Source organism: Scomber japonicus, chromosome 18 (genome assembly GCF_027409825.1).
Source record: "Scomber japonicus isolate fScoJap1 chromosome 18, fScoJap1.pri, whole genome shotgun sequence".
Taxonomy (NCBI): Eukaryota; Metazoa; Chordata; class Actinopteri; order Scombriformes; family Scombridae; genus Scomber; species Scomber japonicus.
This window is the reverse complement of record NC_070595.1, coordinates 8,332,296-8,353,118: the sequence shown is the minus strand read 5'-3', so window position 1 is coordinate 8,353,118 and position 20,823 is coordinate 8,332,296. Positions and strand designations below refer to the sequence as shown.

The 20,823-nt window shown below is 38.6% G+C and overlaps 1 protein-coding gene across 2 annotated transcripts; it reads left to right on the top strand.

Moving 5' to 3' along the window:
* The first annotated feature begins 1,803 nt into the window (after positions 1–1,803).
* Positions 1,804–20,195, top strand: LOC128378660 (choline transporter-like protein 2). 2 transcript variants are annotated; one of them, XM_053338224.1, is made up of 22 exons: positions 1,804–1,958; positions 9,905–9,953; positions 10,041–10,114; positions 10,255–10,339; positions 11,329–11,413; positions 11,602–11,715; positions 11,833–11,893; positions 12,126–12,249; positions 12,421–12,504; positions 12,648–12,760; positions 14,356–14,487; positions 14,576–14,675; positions 14,821–14,913; positions 15,346–15,430; positions 15,710–15,972; positions 16,061–16,155; positions 16,435–16,538; positions 16,641–16,714; positions 16,839–16,909; positions 17,381–17,469; positions 17,617–17,701; positions 19,460–20,195. In XM_053338224.1, the coding sequence occupies exons 1-22, from the start codon at positions 1,931–1,933 to the stop codon at positions 19,564–19,566; spliced, it is 2,115 nt and encodes a 704-aa protein (XP_053194199.1). In that variant the 5' UTR covers positions 1,804–1,930; the 3' UTR covers positions 19,567–20,195. The 2 variants fall into 2 exon arrangements, with proteins under 2 accessions (XP_053194199.1, XP_053194200.1); XM_053338225.1 differs by lacking the exon at positions 19,460–20,195 and adding an exon at positions 18,219–19,264.
* The last annotated feature ends 628 nt before the right edge of the window (positions 20,196–20,823 follow it).

Sequence of the window (20,823 nt, the reverse complement as noted above, 5' to 3'; positions counted from 1 at the left end):
GAGTTAACAATTCTGTCTGATATCAGGCAAGAAAAAACATAAAGTGAGTACATGAAATTTGATGTGTTGTTAAACTGGCCAGCAGTAATAAGAAGTTTGCTCCTTGGCAACTCATCCAGCTACATTGAAATGCTGCTCGACTTATGTGTTACTGCATCAGAAATAAAAATGCAACTTAATATATAATAATAATGTACCTCTGACAGAATATTTTGCATCAGCAGGTACTTTAACTTTTAAAAAAAACAGATTTTGATGATACTTCTACTTTAAAAAATCTAAATGTAAGATTTTTGCATGGTTATGTTAAAATGGCACTTTAGTGGCAGTTTAGTGTTTTAGTATTGCACTTCCATAAAGTTGTGGCACTTACAAAACAGATATTTTAAAAAAATGGCTAAATGAGTCTGTAAGGAGAACCCTCAAAAACAATGAATCCTACATTTGCAATAATGCAACCCGATGACATTATCAGGGTGTGCCTCTTTCTACAGGCTGAGAAGTATTCTCTGTAAACAGTAGCCTACGCTGCTCTTAATGTGATCAATCAGAGGAATGTCCCTTCAGTACAACAATATAACAGTACGCTCCATGCACCACAGTTATATACAGTTCATAATCAAAATCAGAATCATCTTTGTGGCCAAGTACCCTTAAAAGGAATTTGACACAGATTCACAGATTTATTGTCTGTCAATGTATTTACACAAAATAACAACTCAACCATCTTGACTATACAGGTGAATCAGTTTCTGTGAACTCTAAACAGGATACAAACAGTGCAAAGAAGTGAAGAGTGCACTGAGTGCTGAGATAAATATTAAATGGCAAAAAAAAAGACATGTTACTTTATACAGTATGGGGTTCTGTGCAGTACAGCTAGCCTCTAAAAGGGAACATTCTGCAAAGTGAAACTTGTAAAAAAAAGAAGAGAAAGAAAAGGCCATGCACCTGTGCTTGTTCCTGTCCCATATCTCCTCTGTCTGATCTTGTTGTTTTCTATATAAACATTTTAAACCCTAAACCAAGACTCCAAATCTCCATTTTTCCACACTCTCACCTGTACACAAAAATAGGTTCCTGCTCTGGCACCCTGTTGTGATTGCTGCCACATCCATACTTTTACTGGAGAAAATGACCTTAATACTTCTTCCACATCTGCAGCCTATAGCAGCTGCCATGACTCACACAGTGCAGAGTTAGACCAGGCAATGTTGGGCCTGTAGATTGAATTATGAATGAATAGATTGTGTGTATAATTAATGTTGTCTTGAATTTCATTGGCCTATAAAAGTTATGCTATGTCAGTGCTTTGCTGCAGCCTTGGTTGTTGAAACTGAATTTTGATTGTGAATCAGTTACGTTGGACGAACACAAATGATCTAGATGTTATCATCTGATTCTGTAAAAATCCATATGATTACCATATATTTATGCTTACTGTGTTGGTAACCCCTCATTGTGTAGGCTATTGCAAAAATCATTCAACCACATCTACACCAATCAAAATTACATTACATATTTGCTAGAAAATTGCTAATTCGCTATTAAATTGAGATTAATTAAATTCGGTGCTTTGTTCTTTCTTATAATACAGTCATGGCAACTCTCTTGACAGTTGCGTCTGTTTAGGTTAACGGTAAATCAGCCTTTAGACGTTTCCCTAGAAATATATATAGCTCCCGCCTTCCCGTCGCTGATTCGTCGAGCGCCCCGTCAATCAGAAAACTCTGCTCTCTTATTGGTTGGAACTCTTCTCCGAGGAATCTCCCTTTAAACGTTAGACGACAGTGAAGATTTTGGAGCGGACTTCTCCCAAGTATCCAAATGGACAGAAGCGCCACACGATAACCTCTGTCAAGCCTGGAAATATGCTGTAGTCGTCGCCTGTGAGAAGCTATTAGCCCCCCGGAAGAAAAGCTCCTGAATCATGGAACTGGAGGAGAGACAGAAATTTGGTAATTATTTATTGCTTCATTTTATTCGTCCCGGGATAGCTTGTTGTGTGTGTGTGTGTGTGTGTGTGTGTGTGTGTGTGTGTGTTACCACTGCGACTTTATATGAAGGGTTAGGCTTGCTCAATAACATTACTCTTGGTAAGAGCGCGAAAAGCTCTGCTATTTTCAGCATTTAAAATATAACGTCTCCTATTTTTAGCGCTTTATTGCAAGTTAACTTAATACAAATATAAACATTAGCTTATCAGTATGAGCAGCCGTTAGTTTACTGCGCTTACCAAATAGCAACGCTTACATGAATACAGTTTGTCATGTTTTTAAGAGGCAAGCTGCTGTTTTTTATTGTCAGGGTGTACAATGCCCCATTTTAACTGGTCCTTGTCCAGTTGCTGCCACATTCCTCAGACTGGTATGGCAGGCAGCTATGTATAGAGCAAAGCTTATTAGAAAATACCTCATACATGTGTTTCTATTTCTCAAGCTGCTGCCTTCAGTCTCTCCTGCTGCTGTTTCACATGAGAGACACAGACAAGCCTACATGTTCTTATAATTGAAGTGAAGTCTATCTGTGTAGTCTTTAAGAAAGTACCTCTATACTTACCCAGATTACCACCCTGGAGTCCAATGCTATGTGGTTGCAATTGTAATGTATACCCTCCTTACCACAAATACCCCTTATAATTGTGTATTCATGGTGACACACCCTGTTGGTATGCTGTGTCTGATGTGCAGATCTTTTCTTTTCTTTTCTTTCCTTTTTTGCGAAGAAGAAGACTTTCCATAAAGGAAGTGAACACAATAGAGAGAAATTAGACTATAAATAATTAAAAGAAAGAAAGCAAACATCAATGTAGGGAGGATGTTTACTCCTGAAAGGCCTTGATTTTTTTTTTTTTTTTTTGGGGGTCGATAACCTATGTCTTCTCTACACATGGACAAACTTAATGATCTGTTTCAGTTTTGTGTGATTATTCTAGTTCATATTGCGCGGGAAGAGAATATAAGGTATGTTTAGCTATTGCCAGATGTTGACAAGAAGGAATGGAAAACAACATTTCTCCTAAATTCGACATTCTTCTCCCCACACGCCCTTTCCCCTCCTCACGATGGATCCTTTGAATCACGTTACCACCCATCCTGAATGATGCTGTGTGCGCTTCGTAGTCAGAATAACTAAAAAGTAAAAAGAGTTTTTCACAGATACAGGCGGTTCGACACGGAGCAGGATGACAAATAAGGAGACACATAATTATATCTAGACCCATGGGAGACTTTGGTTGAGACTTGGCAGCGATGCAATCAAGAGATGACTGTGGTTTGAGATAAGAGCGTCTACAAACTTTCAGTATGACACGCACATTAATATTTCTCAGTGTCAGCCAAAAACAAGCAAAGACAGGAAATTATGGCCACAAATAAGGATTATTTTCTTTATTGATTAATCTGTTGATTATAGTTGATGAGTTGTTTGGTCTATTAAATGTCAGAACATGGTGAAGAAAGCCCTGAAATACCTTGTTTAGTCCTGAGCAACAGTCCACAACCCAAAGATATTCAGTTTACTGTCATAGAAGACCAGAGAAACTAGAAAATAAGCACATTTTAGACGCTTGAATCAGATAATTTGGACAACTGATGGGTTTTCAAGATAGGTGCCAATCAATTTCTTATCGATTAACTATTCAGTTTATTGGCCAATCATTGCAGCTCTAAAGATAAACATAACTGAAGTGAGCAGGTCTTCAGTGCTTTATGTCAGATATGTGAAATGAAACATGTGGTCAGTGGATTTAACCACTACGTCCAAACCAAAAGTGATACTATTAATCCCACATCTTCCTCTTGTTCTTCTAATTCTCAACTGGGAGTGGTTACCAGGCAACGTGCAGGGACTCCTTGAAGTTACCACTTCCCAGCCCAAAAGATAGAACGACACATAACCCTACTGTAAAAAATAAAATCATATTTTGGGGTTTTGTACAGATTAAATAAACACGATAGAATGAATTTTGTTTTCATTGGAGTCTTAAAGCTAAGCTAAGCTAACCGGCTGCTGGCTCCAGACCCTACATTTAAAAACAGACTGGAGAGCTGGTTCCAAGCAACTAAACACATTTCCCACAGTGTTTAACTTCTCTTTTTTAACTTTGCACAAGGGAAGAGCTTTTCAGAGGACGCTGTAGGATCGCCCACTGATCCACATGTTGGAGTAATTTCAGGCTGACATTATATATATATGTACATATATATATATATAAAGAAACCTCAATGACAGGATTTGAAGCAGCCATGCCCCGGTCCAGATTGTGTGTAATTACAAGCCATATTTAGGAGAGTACTTTGAAACGTGATCTCGGGCCTCTGTGACCTTTTCTTTCACGTCCTTGCACTTTATTAAAGCTTACTCAAGCTACATTTACAGACTTCGCCCTCTTTTATCAATATTTAACTCTAAAATTAAGCTAAAAACATGCCCACCCATTTCCACTTAAATGTGTTCGTCATACCCTAATAACAACCCAAACAGGGTCACGTGACTCTGCTAACAGTCTAGCACTTATGCCAACTTTCCGACAAAAGCATTTTCAGAGCAGGCCGAGACTGATTGGCTATTAAGGTCAGGGGGAAATTAGTGTGATGAGGAAGATACAAATACAGAGTAATTTGGATGTTGAAGCAGTGAATCTCCTCTTCCAGTCAGTACTGTGTCTGCTGATCTTGACCTGTCTCGCTGACCCTCCTTATTGATGAGGACAGTGTAATTTCCCCAAGAAACGCCTTTGTGTCCGAGAAGGGAACTCACACATTGCGAAAATGACGTGAAGTGTTTGCTTCCTCTTTGCACTCTATACCTTCTATTTCTGTCTAATTCTCAAAGCTCACTTGTATGAATTAGATCTTGGTTTCACTTTCTGTCGTCCGGGTTACAGAAATAGTAACCTGACAGAGGGAAAAAACAGAGACAACTGATATATATCAGCTCCTCAGAAGTAGAAGCGGAACCTAGACTGTCTGAGGTCAGGGGGGTCTCTAGAGAACTCACATTTAAAGGGTTAACTATGTGGGAGGATTATGTAGTGTGGTAGAGAAGGTTAAAGGTCATGTTTTGATAAACTACTGCAGCTGCTGCGTGAAAAAAATGCACGTCCAAACTTTTTTTTAGAGAATAGAAACGTGTTTTTTGTGTGTGTGTGTGTGTGTGTGTTGTTTCCTTTGCTAGATCTCAGCTTGGACTTAAACGCTCCCCACCCTGCTACTGTAATGACAGACGCAGGAAACAGGCAGAGTGGGCAGCAGCTGTAACCTTTACATGGAATTACAGTCTGCTTACTGTATTGTCAGCCTATGATATCACAGTGTTTTTCCACTACATGTGACCCTTGTATATCCAAACCTTTCTTAAGCCTTTACTTTAGCCATTCACTCTAGTTTTATTTTAGCAGCTTTTCAGACTCAGACCCAACAAGCTATAAAGCGCCAAATAATCCCCCAGAGTTGCTAAAATTAGAGTTGAAATGTTATATTGTTTTTTTGATATAATTGGAACATTATGTCTGGAGTTGAATCCACATTTGGACCGGTCAAACAGCTGGAACAGATCATCTTTTGGAGTCGCTGGGACAAAAGCTGTCATCGTTAGCGTTATAAGTTCCACCTGTGCTTCTGCAAACGCGCCAAGTCAGCAAATCTGCGGTGAAAAATAGCTCTTGTTAATGTTAGTTCATTAAAATTCAGCTGGGACACTCTATTCTATAAGCGTATCTAACATTGTTGCAGGTTGATAAAAATACAAGAATGCGTCTCGGCTCAGCTGGGCTCAGGGTGGGGGTGATATTTTAATTTGGCTTCTGGATACAGGGGGAGAAAGTGAAAAAAAAAAGCACATTAATGTTGCACGGTGCACAGTGGAAACAGATTTTTTTATATATAGTTTAATACGGGTGTGAAGGGTGGTGGTAAGGAAATGAAGCATGGAGGCACAGGAACGAGGCACTCAAGATAAAAGTAAATAAATACTGCACCATAAGAAGAAAGACTGGAGGAAGCTGATACAACACATAAAAAAAAATTGGTTGAGTTTTACTTCTAATTATAAACAGAAGCAGGAACTATTATAATCTAAGCAGCCATTAGACTGTTTGTGAGTTCCTATGAAGCATTTCTTTCAAGCACTGTTAAATAATAGATACATTAATACTGTGCTTCTGACGGAAAGACACAAATGCACTATAAAATGTACAATTGTTACTCTCAACTAATGGATGCTAATGCAGAGGCTATGGCTACATATAAAGTAAAGTATGAAAAATAATAAAGTAGTGAAAAATGCCCTTTATAATTTCCCAAAGTGCAAGTTGACATATTCAAATAGCTTCTTTGGTGTCACAGAGAGTCAGAGAGTTTTTTAGCTCTAATCCAGATAGTTTCTCTGTAAATTGGCACCCTTATGAAGACTAAACTGTTCAGCATGTGATGACTAAACCTAATCTCTTACACACATGAGTCGGTGACAAAATGTGGTTGGCTAGATGAGTAATTAAAAAATATCTCAATAACTAGTTTTAAAAGCAGCCTCAGGTTTTTTAGTAAAAGTAAGACTGAATGCTCCTGAAAATGTCAAATGGTGTAACCACAAAAGAATGATCAATATTAAACATTTGATCCACCTACAGTGTATTTAAGTGTACTTATACTAATAATTACTTAATTTAATATGAAAAAGTTATAATGTCAGATCATGCCAAACTAGCTGATCTGGTGTTTTATTGAGAATTTAGCATTTTTAAGCAAGTTGAATTATTTGGTAGAAAGTTTTTATGGTTACACCACTTAGACATTTTTGCCATACTCCTTATAATTGTGATGGGTCCAAAAAAAAAAGAATGTATGCAAGTTATTCATACGTTTATTTTCACATTTTAAGCCCTTTAAATTTGATTAAATCACATGGACACAACAAAACGTCATTGACCCGTATGGCGGATGCCTTTCTGTTGACAAAGCTCAGCCGGTTGCACAGTGGTGGCATTTAACACATTGCAGCAGTTTCTCATTGTCACCACCCTGATACCCTCTGACACAAGAACAATTTATTATTGTTAAAAAAGTTACTGAAAATCTATTTAGCCTTAACTTCACCTCCTTCCTGTCCAGGTCAGCTCAGGTTATCTCACCACATCAGTGTAAGCAACAATAGATGGAAGCAACATTGTATTAATTTGTCGTCTCTTGTGCATCACATCTTGTGTTATCATCTAAGAAATCTCCTCGAAACCAGCAGCCTTGTGTTTTGAGAGCCACTTCATGAACAAGTTGTTTTGTCTGGGGGGAAAATAGAGCGAAAAGCCAAGATGAGGAGTTTCCATGTGTAGTAACGCTGGGCTCCAAAATGGATGGAAACGCTCAGTCACTCTGGCTCCATTTTCAATTTTTCTGTCAGCATCTGCAAAACATACAGCATTTATGGCATTTGAGTCTGTCTGTGGAAAATTTACAATGCAGTAAAAGCAGAAAAAAAACAGGAGCTAGTAAAGCACAGCTGTTTGTGCAATACTGCGTAGTCTCCACAAGATGGGAGAAAACTGTGGATGTTTTTTAAACTGCCCATGAGGAGGTTTAACAGCAATTAGTCGACATCACAAAACTGACAGAAAGCTAATCATTCCTCCACTTCAGCAGCAGCTACACACACACACAAAAAGAAACACCACCGGAAGGCAAGAATTCTCCCCTCCTCATTTTTTTTAGCAAACACATGTTTCTGATAACATCTACACAACTTCTCCTTTTCTCTCTTTTATACAAGTAAGAGTCCACGCCTTCTCTGTGGATGAGGAACACAGAAAAAAAACCTGAGGGAAAGAGCTGATTTTGGTGGAGTGTGGGAGGAGATAGAAGGGAGGGGAGATGCACAGGTGGAGCACAGATTGGAAAAGAACTCCTTGTTTTCAGGATAAACAGGGAAGTCCGAAGGCGGGGTTGCCGGCTGTCTCACAGCTATTCTTGGGGGACAGGTTGAACTGGTTTCTCCTAACACAATACCTGCCTCTGCCTCCCGCTCTCATTCCCTTTTATACCAACTGAAAGAGAAGAAGGAGGGAGCGGCATAAACGGGGGGCTGAAGAAGGAGAGTAACAGAGTTTTTACATTGTAACATTTCACCCAGAAAGGAAATTACAAGATGCCTGAAGAAGAGGGAGAATTTTATGGAAAGCATGGTAACTACTCTACTCTTCTACTTACTTTTAAGTTATATTTTTCATTCTGAATTCAAGCGTGATAATAATAATAATAATTCTTAAGTTTTTATTGTTAAATCAGATTTTTTTAAAAGGTGACTCTGAGATAAAATGTATCAAACAGAAACCGGAGCGTCAGTATCAGCATGTCAACATTGTGGAGAAAAGTATGGGTGTGTGTGTGTGTGTTTGTGTTGAACCTGCTGCTGGCAACCTCTACTGATTACACAGGTGTGTGTGTGTGTGTGTGTGTGAGAGCAGGCAGTTCTTTTATCAGTGTTTTCTGCTCCTGTGCTGTATGTGTGTGTGTGTTTAAGGAGCAGTAAACACAGTCAGTTGCTACAGCTACGTGTTTCTGTTCAAGTCTCAATTTTCTCAGTCTTATATTTACATGTTTATATTCAAAAGAGAAGAATGTACCAGCATCCTTTCATGTTTATTAAATACATGCACCTATAGTCAGTCTAACAGGAAGCTGTGACTTCTCTAAGAGCTCGTCTAGTAAATGCTTGCAGCAGCATCGTCCCTCCTGACTGTATACATAATTAATATGCAAAGACGCCACAGATAATATCATCCTCCCTCCGTCTAGACTCAGGATTTAATGCTACATGCTATACATGTACATATATATAAGCATGCTGCGGTCGGAGAGGATTGAAACCTGATGAATCCGGCGTGACGTCAATATGTTAATTAATTTGAATATGAGTCCATCATTTGTGTGTTTCTGAGCTGCGGGCTTTTTAAAAATGTGTTTATTTTCTTTGCTCTTCAACAATAATATGGTACACTGCTTTTCTTATTTCCATCCTGGAGAGCGCCACCAGCCAGCTTAGTGAAACCTTTATCAATTAAAGTTCCCTGATGAGTTTTATGTAGGAGCTGCAGGATGAATTTGCTTAGATAAGAACATAAGAGATGCTCTGTTTTGTGTTTCTGACACGCTGACCTCAAATAACCTTAAGCAATAACCACCTTTTCTTTTTCCTTTTTTGTTTTGAATAATTCAAATCTTTGTTTACTTTTTGGAGCATATCACAGAGCAGATACAGTACAGGATATTTATACATAACATAAAATAAATATGGGTATTAATGAACATATTTAGTCTATTGGAAGTTCAGTAAAGTTGAACCCATGTCTCTGTTGTTCCCTCCTCCCTCACATACCAGTAACTCTTCCCAACATGTGATGAAATACCCTACACAAGAATCACAAGAACTGTCAAATGACATAATCCTTTACCAAAAAAAGTGTATTCTGAGTGCTTTTTTTAGCTTGAGGAAGAGCTTGAGTCCACAATTTTAACATAAGTCAGTTTTGACATAAATTTACTTTCAGCATGACATTATTGCCTCAACTAAATGCACAACACTAAATGATTTAGGCCCTTCTAGTGGTTGTGTTGTGTTTGCCTCTGCTTAGTCAGCAGGGAGGAATCTGTCATGTTACCTGAAGGGAAAAGTCATCTGACAGAAGTGTGGGTGGATGACCTCGGCCGCACTGTTTCTTAACCTTTTATAAATCAACTCCATTTTTTATATAAGGGCTGCTCCTTCATGACTCAGTAGTGAGTGCAAGGTGTATGAGCAGCTAACACACACAGGGGCTCAGAGGTGTCGTGTTTCAGTTGCATGGGATCTCTCGCTAAGCAACGCTGTCAGAACTCTGAGTGCTGACTTTTTTTCTTTCTTTTTTTAACAGGCGAGCCGAGGAAGTATGACCCGACCTTCAAGGGCCCGATCCAGAACAGGTGAGACAGTGGTGTGATTTTACCAAAACAAACAAGAGTCCATAGAGTTTATTTCAACCCTCTAACCTTTTGCTGTCTTCATTCCAGGGGCTGCACGGACATTGTGTGCTGCATCCTCTTCATCCTCGCCATACTGGGTTATATTGCAGTGGGAATACTTGGTAAGAAAACAGCACTACAATTTGGTTTACTTGTAAAAACACAACCCAAAATCTACCTATAAAAAGACAACTTTATGTACTCTTTACCTCTTACCTCTTACCTCTTACCTTAACTCTTTTACCTTTTTTTGTGCTTGAAGCCTGGTCCCAGGGTGACCCCAGGAAGGTGATCTACCCCACAGACAGTCGAGGCCACTTCTGTGGGCAGGCCGGCACCCCACTTGAGTGAGTTGCTTTCCAAATATATATCTGATTGTTACTCTGCTGGACATGAGCTTCTTCTTCCTTTGATAATATGCACACACACACACACACACACACACACACACACATACACATACACATACACACAGAGCTTCCATGGAAATCAAAATGCATTACACAACTATTTTGCAGTACTGGATGCTTTATTGTGCTTTATCCGCTATCTGTCCTTGTTATCAGGGTGGTGTCTTAGGCTGTTCCCAGTTTCCTCCAACAGATAAATCATCACAGATACCAAGTATAAAAAAGTTCATCAGAACAACCACAATATCATCACTCTTGCATACAAAAATTGCACACATATACGTATAATATTACAACCATCTTTTTAGAACATTCTCTAGGTAATAAAATCCCTCATCTTACTCCATCAATTGGTTCCAAAAAAAAAAAAAAAATTCAAATGTTTTTTTCAAATTCTGAATTCTCACAACTTTTTTTAAAAAGCACAATCTTCTCATTTATGAAAGTCAGTCTGTGGTTAAACCTATCACATCCATCAGAAAACAAGTGCATTGACACATTTATAATCCAGCAGACTCGCTAAAATCTAGTTTCTCATTTCTAACACTCTCGCTGGTTTAAATGATCAAATATATAAATCCAGAACTGGAGTAAGTCCCCTCTCTTCTTGACAACCATGCCTTGTCAGCTCTTATATATCCATGGAAATAGACTGCATCATTAATTTACATATAAAAAGCTGCAACTGGATGGATGTTTCTTTTTTGCATCTTGTAATTATCACACCAGAAACTTTGTGTCCATTTGGAGGACATCTATCACAATCAAAATGATATAATTCTTTATAGAAAAGATGAAGTGACTGTTTTACCTAAGAGTAACAGGTTCCTACTTCAACACTTCTCTCAGCCTCATTTTCAGTGTTTGCTTCCTCTGACTCTTTTGTATTGTAAAGTTCTGATGCGCTTTTTTCCTGCATTCAACAGGAAGAAGCGGCTGTTGTTCTACTTCAACATCATGAAGTGTGCCAGCCCCATGGTGCTGCTGGAGTTCCAGTGTCCGACCTCACAGGTGAGAACATCACTCTTCTCTTTTCTCGTGTTGCCGGGGGTTACTTTTGTTTCTGCTTTTTTTATATATATATAGCTGGTCTCGACTTTAAATCTTCCTGCTGTGCCATTTTTTTTATCCAAATACTGACCATTTCATGTTTTTTCTTCCCTATCTGCTGGATTTGTTGTTTTGTCCTTTTTTTTTAGATGTGTGTGGAGAAGTGCCCTGACAAGTTCATGACGCTGGTCAAAGCCTACTCCAACAAAAATGACTTTGACTACTACAAGAACTTCTGCAAGGAGGGTGTGACTAATACAATGGTAGGTTTTAAATGATAAAGTCATGCTGGTAGTCTTTTTGGTGATGGATTAGATATATATAGATTGTCAAAAGCTTTTCACACACACCTTTTCATCTGTGGATATTCTGTGTTTCAGAGTATACCACAAATCCTGAAGTTGGGTCTGTGTCCTGCCATGCTGATCCCCAGCAAACCCTGTGAGTTGAATCTCTGTTCATCATGTATCATGTATGCATCAAATAACCTACTTTCTTCTCCGCTTTGCTCTGTCTGTCTTGCATTTTACACTTATTATCTCATCCAGTGTAGATCTGTAAAGAGTAAAAGTGTATTCTGTGAGATTTTGCCTTTTCAATTGTTTTTTTGTCTTTTATTTTTTTAGATTGGCCAGCTTTTTAAATGTTTGTCTTTCATTCTGCTGTCCACCAGTCACCCGCAGGTGCTTCCCAGCTTTGGGCCTGAAAGGAGGGACGATAACTGTGGGTAACGACACTCATTTTGAAGATGAAACTGGAAAAATAAGAGATGCCAAAGATCTTGTGGATGGAGTCAAGTGAGTACCTCATTAGAATTATTGTGATACAGAAGTAGTAGTACATAGCTGCTTGAAATAGCTGTGATAGGATTTGTGATTTGTCCCGACCTGCCACATTCAACCACATATTATCTGAATAAGGAGCTCCAGAGTGCTTTAACAGATAAACACACAGTAATCCTTCCACAGGAATGCCACTGTGGTTGTTGAAGCTCGCCAGACAGTTATGAAAATCTTTGAGGATTACACGCAGTCCTGGTACTGGATCCTCATGTAAGTCTCCAACCCAGCATTTACAAATCTGCTTCCCGCTTCTCGTTCACTTTAATGTAGTTTGTCTTTCGAAGAATGAAACATCAGCTGGTTTCACTGCTCACTTTCTTCTCACACCGTCCACTGTCCCCCCTTCTCTTTAGAGGCTTGGTTATTGCTATGCTAACCAGTCTGCTCTTCATCGTCCTCCTGCGCTTCCTGGCAGGGATCATGGTCTGGGTGATGATTGTCATGGTGATATTGGTCATAGGATATGGTAAGGCTCGAAAAAACACCTAAGACTTTTGTCATTATCTTCACTATCATACTCAATTCAGAATGGCTCAGCACTACAGGGCCCTGGTCCAGAAAGCAAACTCTGAACCTCAACTCAACTCTTAGATGGTGTTTGGTTCCAAAACAAGTGATCAAAGTGAAATCAGTTCTAATCTATTCTGAGTTAGTTAATTCTGATGTCATGTCCCAATTATGTACAAGATACTAATAATATACATCATATACTATAAACAATCTTTATAGCATACAGTTCTTAGGAAATTACAACAGGAAATGCTGCAACACCTGAGTTGTCAGACTTGAAACCATTGATACATAATTGATTACAGCGTCAGGGTGGGGCTCCATTAATTCCTATGAAAGTTGCTCTGTAATGCAAGTCACAAAAGCCACTTCCTGCTGTAAAGAAACTACTAAGATGGAAACATCCTGCATGCATTTTATAGGCTCGATGCACTCAAAGAGCATGCTCACCAGAGACTCCTGCTGGCCAAGTAACTCCCAGTTAATTTAAATGGAAATAAAACAAGTCCAACGTTCCAGAAGTTATCAGACTGAATGGATCATATTCAGATAGTGAAACTAGCCATTTTGCAGGGTTTGTGACGCTTTTTTTCTTTCAAGTGTCATTTTATAGCTGTATGATTATGTGGGGTAAAATGCTTTGTGGTCCCCTGTTGGACTTAGAAGTTGCAATTACACAGTTTGGCCACTATGTCAAATTGGCTCAAAGTCTGGCGCACTTCCTGTCCTGGGGGCTTCAAACTGCAACCCAAAGAATGCCACGATCAATTAAATTTCACAAAGTTTGTTGTCTGTTTTTTTTCTTTCTGAGATGTTTCTAGGGCTTTTTCACCACATTACATGATTAGTTTAAATGTTTTTCAGCTGCAAGCAGCTCGTCTATTTCCTTTGGGCACTGCATTGTGGGAGGATAGCGTGCTGCTTTGACTGAGTGTGTAGTGTGATTTTTGGACACAGCTTGAGTTAAATGCTTGCATGGTGAATGGAAAAACAGCATCATCCATGGAGCTCAAAGGGAAGGGCTTCCAGTGTAATCTAGTGCTATAGATATTTGTGTGTGTAGGCCGATTGTGTGCATATAATAGGCCAACCAAGTAGTAATTTTGACTTGCAGTTAAAAAGGTGTTAAAACTATGAATAGGTTTTAGTTTAGATGTCTATTTAACATTAACAGCCATGTTTAATGGCTATATTTCACTGAATGTTGTTAAAAACGGTCCTTTTTCAACCACATTTAGCTTTAACTCCAACAAAATCCTGTTCCCAGGAATATTCACATTTAATGTCCAATAGGATATGATAATTATGGATAACTATAAGATAACTATGATAAACCTGCTTTCTGGAACAGACCCCAGTGTTCTTTCAGGCTTTGAAGAAGCTTCTCTGATGTTTGCTGTCCAAAGTTGTATTTTCTCATACATAGTCATGGAAAGGGGAGCTGTTGAACATGGCTTCCCTTTTTCTATTTAAACAATGAAGTTGCTAACCACTGCCTTTTTAATAAATGTAATTTCTTTCTGTTCTAATGTGTTTATTATTGCTGGTCAGGTATCTTCCACTGCTACATGGAGTATGCTGCCCTGAAGGGAACCGCGGGCTCTAATGTGACTCTACAACAACTGGGCTTCCAGGCAGACTTTACAGTCTACCTGCAGATTAGACAGACCTGGCTGGCCTTCAGTAAGTACACAGTACACACTCTACATGTTTATAGTTGTTGCTCTATATTTGGGACACCAACATGACCACTCCACCCTTCTCCTTTCAGTGATTATCCTCGCCATCGTGGAGGTCATCATCATCCTCCTGCTCATCTTCCTCAGAAAGAGGCTCCTCATTGCTGTTGCTCTCATCAAAGAAGCCAGCAGGTCAGACATGACATTAGAGCTGAGAGGATGGGTTAAGAGTGCAAAAACAGATCAATAAATGTTTAGATGTTAAATTATTAAAAACAACCTTTTAGAGTGACTCGTAGTAATGGACTAAAATGTGCTGCTGCTGTTGTGTTCACAGAGCTATCGGACATGTGATGTGCTCCCTTTTCTACCCGCTGTTCACATTTGTTCTCCTGGCCATGGTCATCGCCTACTGGGCAGTCACTGCTGTGTATCCTTTCCACTCACTTACTAAATGTTACAATTAATCAGGGTTTACTGGTGCACCTTTTGGTATGCCCTGTCACTGTCATGGGGATAGCAGGCAGAGAACATGAAGACTCAGGTAGAGAAAGTGCAACACATGGGGCTCTGTTACTCAAGCAATTAACCACCATCTGGCAGCTCAGTGAGAGTATGTGTTGAAAAACCATCCAGTTCATTATGAAGGTCGGTTCAGACAGCAAGGTGCGACATGGTGCTCTATGGAGAATTCATTTTGTGTGTGCAACTGTATGAAGCAGAAATTAGCTTGGCAGTAAGGTTCAAACACATCGACATGGACCTGAGGAGAGGAGTGTCAGCTGAATTTGATATAATGTAAGGTATCATCATGGTTCTTTTTAAGTTGTTCTGATTGTAGTCCTTGACAAATAGTGATCAGTTTCTTGTCTACCTCGAATGAACCCATCTACAAAGTCTTCAATGAGTCGGTATGCGAGTACTCAAGACAAACTTGTGAACCAGCAGTAAGTTTTCTCTTTTTATATCTCTTTTTTTTAATCAGGCAGTTCTTTATCTCCCTGCACTTCCTGAACAATCTTTGTTTTAGACCTGTTGAACCCTGATTCTTCACTTTAGCTTTGAGAATGTATTTTTCGAATCGTCACAGATTCAACATTTCCTTAAAGCTATTTGGTGGCCAGGTTACATGAACATTTATGTTTGCATCGTCCCATTAAATAGAAATATTCTGGATATCCACTGTGTGCATACAGTCTCTCACTATAACCTGTATCCGTGCTCAGAACTACACGACCAGTTCTATGAAAAAAGAGTGCCCTGACTCCGAGTGCCTTTTTGCCTTCTACGGTGGAGAGACCGTTTACCACAAATACCTGATCGGTCTGCAGTTCTACAACGTCTTCCTCTTCTTCTGGTGTGCCAACTTCGTCACAGCTCTAGGACAGATGACATTGGCTGGGGCCTTTGCCTCATACTACTGGGCCTTTGTCAAACCAGATGACATGCCCGCCTTCCCATTGTTCTCTGCCCTAGGGAGATCTCTCAGGTGTGTATGACTTACGTGGTACGTCCAACATCCATGCTACATGTTTGTTTTCTTCATTATTCCACATGAGATTTGTACCTTGTTTTAGGTATCATACAGGAACTTTGGCGTTTGGCTCCCTCATCCTCTCAATTGTTCAAATCATCAGGGTTCTCCTGGAGTATCTAGACCACAAGCTGAAAGGTTTGCTACTTTTGTGGAGTACAATATCATGTAGATGTTTGGATAACATAGAGACCTGGAAAAAAAGCATTAACCTTTGATAGAGCTGGTAGGGTTTACTCTTATTGAGACAATTCACTTTGTTTAAAAAATGTCAGCAGTGTAAAACAGAATTTGTTAGGTGGCACAGTGTTTCTTTCTGAGTTTTAATTAATGAACCAAATTGCAACTAACCTGTCAATGTCTAATGCTTCTTTGGGGATAACGGCTCACTTAACCTGTCAATTATATCATTCACAGGAGCCCAAAATAAGTTTGCCAAGTTCCTGTTGTGCTGTCTGAAGTGCTGCTTCTGGTGTCTAGAGAAATTCATCAAGTTCATAAACAGAAATGCCTACATTATGGTGAGTTCCCCATTTACTCCCTGACATTATTCAAACAGAAACACCATGTATCATTTGAAATGTTTGTTTGGTTTTAATGTAATGAGTGCATTTGGCCTCTAGGTGGCAATATATGGCAAAAACTTCTGCACATCTGCTAGAGATGCCTTCTTCCTACTCATGAGGAACATGGTCAGGTAAATTTAAAAGCTGTTTGCTACTGTATAAATTGTCCATAAATATATATTTTTATTTATTTATCATTTTTTGTCTCTCCTTTTTTTGTGTGCAAAGGATAAATGATTGTTTTTAATCCTCCAGGGTGGCAGTCTTGGACAAAGTGACTGATTTCCTGTTGTTTTTGGGAAAACTGCTCATTGTTGGGCTTGTGGGTGAGTCTGTCATTCTGTTCATATTACACATTACTGTCATACTAAGACTCAACACTTACTATGAAATAAGGCTTCAAAGACTCATTAGACTGTGTATTTAACTATTTAACTGTACAGGTTATCATAATGAGCTTATACTTAGTCTGTCACTGTGCAAAATAGAACATTTTGAAGTCTACATGGAGTTTAGACAATATACTAGTAGTGTGTAATAATTACACTGACTGAAAAAGGTCTTGATATACAAATGACACATTTTCTTAATGATCTTAACTGCAGTTGACAAATGTGCAATATTGAGCATTTTGACATTGGAATACATTGTATGTAATGGCTGCGATATGAATACAGTGGATGTCTGAGATTTTAATATTTAAGTAAAATCCACATAAAGTGAAAAGTAAGAAAAGTCACAGCAACTATCTACTAAGAATAATGCTAAAACTTTTGTCTTTGCTGTTCTTTCCACAGGTATCTTTTCTTTCTTCTTCTTCTCTGGGAGAGTGAAGGCCTTTGAGAATACAGCTCCCAATCTCCACTACTACTGGGTGCCTATCCTGGTGAGTGTGCTGCTGCTTCTGTTTAGGAAAAACTATTTTAATGTTAACAAAAACAGAACAGACTTAGGGTGTAATTTAGTTGTTTGTGCTGATCCATTATGTGGCTCTATGTGCCTTGTGTGTTTATGGTTCTTGTGTCCTCATCAGACTGTGGTGGTTGGCTCCTACCTCATCGCCCATGGATTCTTCAGTGTTTACTCCATGTGTGTGGACACCCTGTTCCTCTGTTTCTGTAAGTCCGACATCCATGTGTAACTTTTTAGATTGTGTCAGATGGACTCCACAGAAAAGAAACAAACATTGACGACATGTTGCAACAGATCGGATGTAAATTGCAAATCTTGAATCAAAACTTTCCTCACACTCCTGAATTCTCACTTTGCTTTTCGGTGTTGGGCTGTCACTAATTGTAAACTGCATGAACATGGTGTTCCACACCTTAAACTCTAACCATTCCAAAGTAACAGTGTGTGGCTTACAGTGTGTTAATCTGAAAATTGCTGCTGCTTGGAGTTAAACTATAACTTTGATAATAAGAAATGGTTGTGGGTGCCTTTGCTTGCTTGCAATTTGACTTTCTTTCTCTTTTTGTCTCTCCCTTCCTTTTTATCACTTCCCACAATCCACCACCTCTCTTTCTCATTCCTGCTGGCCCTATAACACCTTTTTAAAAAACCTTGTTTCAACACTGATTTTCTTTTCCATACATTAACACGCACAAATACAAATACAAACACACATACAATAAGGCGAAGACCTGGAGCGCAATGACGGTTCAGTCGAAAGGCCTTTTTACATGCCCTCAACTCTCCATGAGATTCTGTGGGAGAACAAGGCTGAGGATCCATCTTCATCCTCTGCTCAGCAACATGGCGATGAAGACGTCCAGGCGAGGGAGCAGCAGACTCAGGAGGAGGATGCAGCTTAGAGAGGAAGAGTTTTTTTTAACAAAGACTCTCACATTGGTTACTTAATTAAAGGCACAACAAAATCCATGCCAAGACTTTTTTTTTTAAATAACTAAGTTTCTTAATTTTAAAAAAGGACTGAGCTGATACTTTGTTTTTGCCCATTTGGGACATTCTCCTTTTGCACTAAACTATGTCACATCCTGTCACAGAAGCAGATGGTAGTTTCAACTACTGAACTCAATGCCTGAAGGTGGCAGCAAAGCTCCTTTACTCACAACTGAGTGGTGCATAATATTATCTGTCTTTCAACATGAGGAAACATGGGAGAGCATTTGTTTTCTTAATTGAACTTGAAGCATGTCTCAAATAGTGAGCTCTGACTAATGTGCACAGAAATACCGTATGTGGGTAATTAGTTGCATGATTAATGACGAGTTGATGATACTTCGATAGTTTAGAAAGTTTCTCAGTTGTGCGTTTGCCTTTTTTTTATCCTCCCTCTCCTCTCACTGCCACTGACCAATAGAAACTTGAAGCCATTCATGTGCCTAATTTACAGTGCTAATGTTGGATTGTAAGTTTTGACTTAAAAAATGTAAGGGTACTTAATTGTTTACAGTTTTATGCAATCAGAAACACACGGTGATCAGAGCTACTTCTTTTAGTATGCTGTACTTTGAATGCACTTTAATTTATGTTCACACTAAGCCATAACTGATTAGTGTTTGTATTAATTAAAACTGGTGTTTCTTAAAAAACTATACAGCAGTATAGTTTTACATTCAGTACCTCTTAACAAAAGAATGTGTGTAGCTGCTTTAATAAACAGTATTTGATATCATAGTGAGTCTCCACTGTATATAATGAAGGAATTTAAAGTATTTAAATGATGGCTCTGGTGGTGTTTTTTGCATGTTGGTGGTGAGTGAACTATGTACAGTATGTTTGTTAAATGCAAATAGATACCTGGAAACAAGCCTAGTTATCTTTGCTTCTCCAGATATGAACATTTGTTTGAAAAGAAAGCGGTGATTCCAGTTGCCTCAGTTTAATGTCATTTTTATTTCATCTCCTTTCAGTGGAGGATCTTGAGAGGAACGATGGCAGTGCAGAGAGGCCCTACCTGATGCCCGAGAGCCTCCGCAAAATCCTGAACAAGAAGAATAAGGCTCAGCCAGCTGAGTAGAACACTTCACTAACAGTGTAAGCAGTAGAGATGCAAAGACTTTTTTTTTTTTTGCTGACAGGTGATGAGCACTTGTGTCATTCTTTGTATTTTGTTAAAACCAAATGTTTTATAAGCCCAGTCCAACATGTGTTGTTCCCTCAGGTCTAAAAAAGGGCTTCACATTCACACACCTCTGTTTCTCTGTAGAGACGCTTTCTAATGATGTCATATTCAGTTTAGAATTTTGTGGATTTTTAAATTTGAGATTATTGATTCGTATTCAGTCAAAATCCAAACAAGCTTTTTAGAGTGTTGTAAATTTTTTGTTTTATCATTTCTAATTCTAGCATGTATTATTATTTTTTATATTTGACTGTTATATGAAGGTAAGCTTAACGGCTATCAACGTCTCAAAAATCTTTGTGCTTTTATCGCTGTTTTTATTTTCAAATGTGTAATCATGTAATATATGAATATGAATGAAGTATTTAACCTTATTGATACCAAAGCCGTTGCACTGTTAATTATGCATATTTGAGGCCTTATCTTCATTTACAGGCTTTTACATAATACATCTTTAATGATTATATTTCAGTGCTTATTCAATGTTTCAATGAGGATGTTTTTGAAATAAAACATAGTTTTGTACATCACTGTGTTAAACTGTCTCTCCCTTAACCCTTCAGTCTATTCCATCTATAAGCTTACAACAAAGTGTGTGTGTGTGTGTGTGTTCAGGTCACTGACGAACGAACATATGCATGCAATATTCAAATTCCAAAACAGCTGTTAACATATTTCATTTAATCTGATCCAGTAGTAGAACAAATTCCTTTGTGGATGAAAAGATAATATTTGTTTTAGTCCTGCGCTACCGTGACTACAAAAATCTAATCAAATATGACATATGGGGGTGTATTATGAATAACTATTGTACTGTAGCTCAAGGTCATAATACTGGACATCAATTGTAGAAGAATTACATGTGGTTCAGTTATTCATTGTGTGACGCAAGCATTTAATCTAATGAAAAGTTCTCAACCTGGAAATCACCAGCTGACAAAACAATCTCCCCTCAAGATCCATTTACAAGCTGTTTTAGAGCCTTCAGTCATATATGATCTTCATCAGCTGATAGAATTTAATTATTGTTGTTGAATTGCAGATGTTTAAGTTTACTTTCCCCAAGTTTTCAGTAAGAAGGCATGTGAGCATTCCTTGAGTTAAAGCTTCCTTCCACTGTTGCAGAAACAAACCCAAAATACTACAATTAGA